At 36.1% G+C, this 7,754-nt stretch overlaps 2 protein-coding genes across 2 annotated transcripts in view; one reads left to right on the plus strand and one right to left on the minus strand.

The window, feature by feature from the left end:
- Window positions 1–216, minus strand: part of LOC117110392 (maltase-glucoamylase, intestinal-like) — a 29,680-nt gene extending 29,464 nt beyond the window's left edge. Inside the window, exon 1 of the mRNA XM_033253087.1 lies at window positions 38–216. Coding sequence (XP_033108978.1) covers window positions 38–186 — 149 coding nt within the window. The 5' untranslated portion in view covers window positions 187–216. The remainder of the gene's footprint in view (window positions 1–37) is intronic.
- A 976-nt stretch (window positions 217–1,192) lies between these two features.
- LOC117110397 (40S ribosomal protein S3) lies at window positions 1,193–7,349 on the plus strand. The gene is made up of 5 exons (XM_033253094.1): window positions 1,193–1,293; window positions 2,408–2,632; window positions 3,415–3,697; window positions 5,483–5,736; window positions 7,194–7,349. The coding sequence occupies exons 1-4, from the start codon at window positions 1,264–1,266 to the stop codon at window positions 5,722–5,724; spliced, it is 780 nt and encodes a 259-aa protein (XP_033108985.1). The 5' UTR covers window positions 1,193–1,263; the 3' UTR covers window positions 5,725–5,736; window positions 7,194–7,349.
- The last annotated feature ends 405 nt before the right edge of the window (window positions 7,350–7,754 follow it).

Below are 7,754 nucleotides of genomic sequence, written 5' to 3' on the forward strand. Positions count from 1 at the left end.
TTAGGACCCTGGATACGCCACTGCGGCACAGCCCTACCTGGCTATACAGTTCGACTCCGATGCACCACTCTCCGGATGGCAGTCAACTCGATCCTCTTCCAGGATCTCAGTTGGGCATTCCCAAGGCTTGTAAGCTTGGCATGCCACAATAGCTAAGTACACTACAAAAACTTCGGCAAACCTCATCGCTGCGTTTTGCGAGAAACGAAAATTGCTGGGACGCGCTCTGGACTCATTATATGGTGGCTTCGCTCTGTATACTGACAGCTGTGGCCAATGGCTTTCTTCTTTAAGATAAAAGATAACATTGTTTCCACCATCTTCATTTGAGTTGTGCAATATTTAACGAACGTTATTTAATTTGATCAATAATTAATAAGTTGTATTCATGTAGGCCTCCTGTACATATACCGTGGTATTTTAAACATATGGCGGTCCGTAATTTAATTGAATTATGTTTTTTTTTTTCACATTTCGAAATTATAATTATATAATATCGTGATGTTTTCTGTCAACTCCATATTAGATAGACAAAACCAATGGAGAATGTATGATTTTACACAACTGGACAGCCATTTTATCAAGGAAAAATCTGGGTTAATGTTCAAAAGTCTTCAAATAAAAATTAGAATGAAAAATTATTATTTTTAGACTATTCATGGACGACAAAAAAAATTAGTGTCTCTTTAAAGGTCTGTTTATACTTGCAATGATAACGATATCGATAAAAAGCTAAAAACCAATTGTTCATATAGAAAATAAAAGGAATAAGAGGATTTTTTACACTGGGGCAATTCGATAACGAACTATCGTGTATACGATAACAAAATATTTTGACAAATCAATTCAAATGACGTCATAATCATAGAGAAACAATAAAATCGTTACTACTACGTTTTCCATGATTATGACGACATTTGAATTGATTTTTCAAAATATTTTGTTATCGAATACATGAAAAATCGTTGCCCCAGTGTAAAAAAAAATCCTCTTGTTTCTTTTCAATTTTCTATATGAACAATTGTTTTTTAGCATTTTATCGTTATCGTTGCAAGTATTAAACAGGCCTTAATAGAGCTGCATTAATAGGCTATTTCTCCTCTTTTCAAGGAGAATTGTCCCCTTGGGAATGTTGCTTGTATTGAGTGAAGTATGAGGCCTATTATGTTATACAGTTACAGTACTTTTAAAAAATTTAATTAATAAAGAGCGCCCTCTTTGCATACCGAATCCGGGTTCTTCCTCTTATCCTCAGCCTTCAAGATGGCGGCTCAAATGTCCAAGAAGCGAAAGGTATATGAATCATTTTAACATATTGTAGGTACTTATTTGAATTTAAAAATTATGTTATTATTATAAATAATTACCACAGATAATGATGTTAGTCTGTTCTTGTGAAGATTGTGCGACACTCTTTTGATATTTGTTGATTCGCGCGTTGTGTCTCCATGCTCTTCCATTGCTCAATAGCAAAGGCTTTTATAATTATTCATATGGTTGATCAGGGGGTGCTAGGCCTGGGCCTATATTTTTTATATATTATATAATTACCGTTATTTTTGAAAATTAGACGGGCAAGACGTCGGCGCTGTAACTATGCCCCATTTTATAGGGGAAGGAAAGGAGTAGGCCTACTAGCCTAGCCTGTCTACTGTCTGTGCGACGTACTGTACGCACGCGCTTCGGGAAAGGTAGGCCTTCTAGCATAGGCCTACATACATTCATTAGGCGGCGGCCGTGGCCGACCAAGCTAGAGAGTATCCCCTTTTTAGCATATGTAGGCAAGGGAAGCCTAGCTACGGCCTTCTACTACCTGTCTGGGTAAATAAAGCTACTACTACTGGTAAAGCAGCTTGTTTTTGTTGTGGTTGTGACAAGTAAATAAAATTAAAATGACTAGGCCCCAACCCCGAACCATACTGTAAAGTTTTTGAATAATTGTGCGGATGACACCCCAAAAGCAAGCTAAAATTTGTGTGGAAATTGCTTGGAAAATAGGTGTACAGAATCATAACTACTGCATAATAAAATTAGTCATATATAAAGAATAAGATTAGGTCCAAGCCTGGTTTTGTGGCAAAGTCTGCGTGGAAATCAGCCTTTATTTTCAGAAATCCGCAGACAGGTTTCTAGGCCTGATTTTTGCGTGGATAATATATCCTCCACGCTGGTCTCACTTTACAATCTGGGGCATGGGTAGGTTGGCTTATATTGGGTGTTCTCATGGCACTAATTTTTTTTTTCACAAGGCCTAACCAATCAATAGATTGAGTATGTTGGCTTTGTATTTTCGCTGACGAGAGTAACTAATGACTAGGCCTAGGTCTTCTTTTATTCTGCCATTATTTATTGCTAAATTAGACTTATTAATTATATACTTTATGTTGTGAAATTACTTACTTTCCAGTTTGTCTCTGATGGAGTATTCAAAGCAGAATTGAATGAATTCTTGACAAGAGAGTTGGCTGAAGATGGCTACAGTGGTGTCGAAGTTAGAGTTACACCAACAAGAACCGAGATCATCATTCTTGCTACTCGAACGCAGAATGTTCTAGGAGAGAAGGGTCGCCGCATCCGTGAATTGACCTCGGTTGTCCAGAAGAGATTTAACTTTCCAGAAGGTACTGTTGAGGTAGGTATCAAAATCTATCTTTCAGTGCAGGAAATAGGATCAAAATTTAACTTATATTTTGCGAGTAAAACCTCACGCACACACTTTATTAAAATTTGTTTTTTGTTTTTTTTTTTTTTACTTTTCTGCTTAACTAATGCATTTGGCAAGATTTTTTTTTCGAGCGCCGCAGGTGTGAGCCAGAGGAGAGTTTTGGAGGTTGTGCGCTCCTTCCCAAATTTGAAATTTTTTTGAAAATAATAAGCCGCTAGATGCTCATACAGGGCATCTTGACCTAAGAAACTTCCTTATGTTTGGTGATTGAAAGTCTGAATGTTGTATATCAGTAATAGAGTATTTGTTGACTGTTTGCTGCGATAGTTCTTCCAATTTGATTAATAAAATCGCTTCAATTTGTGGGGCAATATATAGGCCTAGTCAGCAAAACAGAATGCAAAATTATTAAGGTTAGAAATCTAGGCCCAAGCCTAACAGAAAATGTTATTTTTGGCTTGTTCTCGCAGGCTGCATAACACACCCTCGCAGGCCGCCAGTTGAGAACCACTAATATAAATGGTTAAGAAAAACATCAATCAGGTGCTATTATTCTCAATATGGCTTGGAATTTATAGATAAAGGAAGTTCATTATTTTGTGTGATTGATTATGTATCCACATTTTGGGAGCTTAATAAATATAGACAAATGTGACTTATTCCAGCTAAGAAACTAGACACAATTTGACAAATACAAATTTTTATTAGCAATAATCAACACAAAATTATTAAGCTGACTTTCCCTACAGCTGTATGCTGAAAAAGTTGCAACTCGTGGTCTCTGTGCCATCGCCCAGTGTGAGTCTCTCCGTTACAAGCTGCTGGGAGGTCTTGCTGTCCGTCGTGCCTGCTACGGTGTTTTGCGTTTTATCATGGAGAGCAATGCCAAAGGTTGTGAAGTAGTGGTGTCCGGCAAGTTGAGAGGACAGCGTGCCAAGTCGATGAAGTTCGTCGATGGGCTTATGATTCACAGCGGTCATCCGTGTAACGAGTATGTTGACACCGCCATCCGTCACGTTATGTTGCGTCAAGGTGAGATCCTTTTGCGTATCATGTTCGCATCATGTAAATGAAGCTTAGATTATAGAGACAAAAGAATGGGAATTTTGAGGATCACATAGGAAATAGTTTTTAAAATCTAAATAATCAGAAACCAATATTGCTGGCATATGGTCTGCAAATGTTCAAGCCATACTTTCCGATAAGACCATGCTTTATTGCCACATACATGGTCATATCCTAGAGCCTGGGCATACTTTCTTGGATGAAAACACTGGATGAGAATGCCAAATGTTACTGAACAACTGTTCATGGACAATTGAAAACACTGGATGAGAATGCCAAATGTTACTGAACAACTGTTCATGGACAATTCTATTGTCTTGCTAACTATGAATTATAATCTATGTAAAAGATAATAGATAATATTATAACCATACCTCATAAATATAGATTAGGTAATAACATTTCATTCATCTATTCCACCTGGTAAGTGTTGTGGTAGTTTCTACTACAGTTGAATCCAAAATGCCATTGAAAAAATTGTTCGACTTAGATAAAATTTGACTTACAGATTGTTAATTAATGGAAAACACAATAATTTGGCATGTAAAATAAGTTCGACTTAGAAATTATTTGAGTTAGGCCAAGTTGTTTTAGGCAAGTCTAACTGTACTTCCCTATGCGTACAAAGTTTACGTGTACGCGGTGAGAAAAGTACTACATAAAATCGACTACCACACTGCTGTCTGTGCAAAATGCATAATTTTGCCTTCACAGATTGAAATGTTAAATGCGGATGGACAATTAGCTGTTTAATATTATAGCAGTGAATTCTACTTCCCTCTTTTGTTGGATGATATGGACTACCTCCTGCCTCCCTCTGTTTTACATCAAACTTTGTTGTTGTATACTATAATCAGACAATGGAAGTCAGGCCTGGGAAAAAAATGCGGTAAAGACAAACCAAACAAGTCATTCGTCGCAAATCCTGTTCAGAGATAATGGCCAAAACATGCTGGAATTTCAAAATCTTTTGAATCTATTTTATTACACTAAAGTAACCTTTATATATATATGTACATCATGCTATGCTGTTACTTTCCCCATTTTCAATGTTAAAACAACAATTTTTAACAACTTCATGATAATCTTTGCCTGAGAAATGCCCAAAATCATAAACTTTCAAGACTGGTTACTCAAGTATTGTTCTTTAAACGGCTCTATGTTTAAATGTTTGTAACTTGTTCATAAGGAAATGTTGGATTTAAATGATTCTTTTAGCATGTTGTAGCTTTCATTTTACTTTTAAACCCGGTTTTAATAACTAAAAATCAATTTTTTTCGACCAGTGACTGGTTTGGCTTGTCTTTGCTACAAATGTTTGTGCCTCCGACCATGAAAATTCTCTTAATATAATTCCTCCAGCATCAAATGTTATCTGTACCAAATATTCATTAACAAAACGAATGCTATTTGCAAAAGCCCGGAAGCCATATTATCGCGACCCATGGTTAATAATAAGCAATGTTCTTTAGTGTGATTCATGACAAGCTAGGAACCTAACCCAGTCAAGAAGTTCCTAAAACAGTCGGACCCAGCATATTTTTGGATGCTAGAAGACTGCCTCTGGTATGCGACTGACATCAGAGGGTGGAACTGAACTGAACACTATATAGCCCAACAGTTTTTTTTTACTTTTCCCTTAAAAATGCCACAAGGACTTTCATGATATCGGACACTTTCTCCAGCCCTGAATAGAATTTTCAATCAATCATTGTTGTAATTTGATTTTCTCTTTCTGTCTTATCTCAACAGGTGTGCTTGGAATCAAGGTTAAAATTATGTTGCCATGGGATCCAGCAGGCAAGATTGGTCCCAAAAAGCCTCTACCTGATCTTGTCAGTATTGTCGAACCTAAGGAAGAGATTATACCAAGCCAGCCCATCTCAGAACAGAAAGGCGCCAAGCCCGAAGCACCAGTAGCTGCAGCTGCTGCCGCCGTGGCCCCCGCCCCGGCAGCTCCAGCTCCTGTCCCTCAAGGTCCAGTGCCCATGTGATCAAACATCAAGGTACATTGTGCTTTTCATTTTTCACATCCTAGCAAGTATCTCAAAATTTGACCAATAAAAACTTCATGCAACACTTTATTATTATTTTATTGGTAAAATTTACACAAAAAAAATCTCCAAAATCTATTATCGATTTGTTGTTTGCAAGTAGTAGTCCAAAATACCTGTATTAGGTATGCCATACTAAAATGAGCTACCATGAAACCTCAAATAGAAGCCCTATGGGCTTAATCTTGAGAAGTCCGTCTCAAAATGAAGCCGCCTTTCTAGCTTGTAAAAGTCGAAGCCCATCTCAAAAAGAAGCCCATGGGCAAAAAAAAAAAACATTTTCAAATGAATCACTCATTTTTCACATCAAAATCATCAAATTGAACATAGAAATGTACTTCAAAAGTGTTTTTTACGGTGAAAAATGATCACACTTTAAGTCACTGAAAGTGTTTAATTATTATTTTTTTAATTATAATTATCCAGTATAAAAATCAGGGTACACGTTTTTGTTTTTTTTTTAATTCAATAATTCTTATGCTCAAGATAATTATATATTGTTAATGCAAAATGAGCAAGTTACTTTCAAAATTATTGTTTTTTTGTCATTTTTAAGTGACAATACATGTTTACTTACAATGTTGAGAATATAAATACAGTATATTAAAAAGTTTATTTTCACTTTTTGGCCATTGATGCTGCTTTTAGGATGGTATGCCCTGTATGCTACTTTTCAATAGGCCAATTTTAATTCAATAAATTTGTTACTTGAACCTAGATTTTTTCATCAAAAATGCAGCAGGTGAAGGGGATTGGCACTAAACCATAGTATTACTGTAGGATCAATTTTAATTAAATTAATTTGTTAACATGAACCTAGATTTTAGCCCTGTGGTACCATTCTTTCAACCAAAATGCAGTATGTAAAGGGGGTTGACACTGAAACATAGAATTTGGCCTAGACCAACACTAATTGTTACTCTACTTGTTACGGCTGTTACTCTACTTGTTACGGCAACAGCATTTAATTCCTTCACCCTTGCTGTTCTTGGTATGCCAGGCCATTCACATATTGATTGCATGCATGTAAACGTTGGTTAACTTACAATTGGTACACTGTAGCTACAGTGTTGTCAATGCAATCATTGTTCTGCGTAGCAGTTCCCAATTCAACCGACCAATCAGCATCACCGAAGGCTGGCAGCAATAGTGTGTAGCGATTTTATGGAACCTAAAGCTTAAACCAGCAATTCTCAAACCATAGCTTGCAATCCAAAATTAGGTCAACAATAATCTAGATGGTCGTACGAAAATAAAATTAAAACTATTATTGTTTTTTTACATCCCGGGAATTGGGTCGAGTCGTGGCCAAAAAGCTGAATTGCTATTGGTGTGAACAATGTGTTTATTGAATACATTGATAATTGTTGATTTTATGTAACTCAGACTTTCTCTTCTTTGCATTTCAGGTGATTCCATTCTCATGGTAATACAGTATCTAGAGAATTTCAACATCAACATCTTCTAATTACTGTTTAAAATGTGCTATTAGGCATAGCATTCCAGAAAATAAAGACTAAAAAAACATCGATTTATTAAAAATAAATAAGAAGAAATACTATGTACATATTGGTTTGTTGTATTCTTTTGTATTGTGTTTTGCGGTATGAAATTGTTGATGGTTTTACTGTGACTGACACAACACATGCTTACTGTATCTGCAAATTATCAATTAACTCTATGCAACCGTCCCGAAGCAAAACAGCGTAACTGACTTTTTTTTTATTTTAAAATACTGTAGTATAATTTGAGAGTATATTAAACACTTGTGAATTACCTATGAAAATTTCAGGTCTCAATAATTAGTCGTTTCAGTGATAGTACCACCTATCTTTAAGCACAGAACTTAAAATCTAGTGATTTTCCATGTAAAACACTGTAACTGCAAGATTACGAAGCAAAACAACGCTGTTTTGCCTCGGAATGGTGTTTAAGAAAATGTTTTGAGCTGATGATGGAGTTTGGCAAGG

The sequence above is a fragment of the Anneissia japonica genome, unplaced genomic scaffold (assembly GCF_011630105.1).
Source record: "Anneissia japonica isolate Jap-2015-1 unplaced genomic scaffold, ASM1163010v1 scaffold287893_len360957_cov134, whole genome shotgun sequence".
In the NCBI taxonomy this organism is placed as follows: domain Eukaryota; kingdom Metazoa; phylum Echinodermata; class Crinoidea; order Comatulida; family Comatulidae; genus Anneissia; species Anneissia japonica.

Excerpts from the sequence above, each read along its gene's own strand:
- LOC117110397 (XM_033253094.1), top strand. The coding sequence starts at position 1,264 with ATGGCGGCTCAAATGTCCAAGAAGCGAAAG. Across the intron at positions 2,633-3,414 it reads TTCCAGAAGGTACTGTTGAG|CTGTATGCTGAAAAAGTTGC; the intron begins GTAGGTATCAAA and ends CTTTCCCTACAG. Across the intron at positions 3,698-5,482 it reads TCACGTTATGTTGCGTCAAG|GTGTGCTTGGAATCAAGGTT; the intron begins GTGAGATCCTTT and ends TTATCTCAACAG.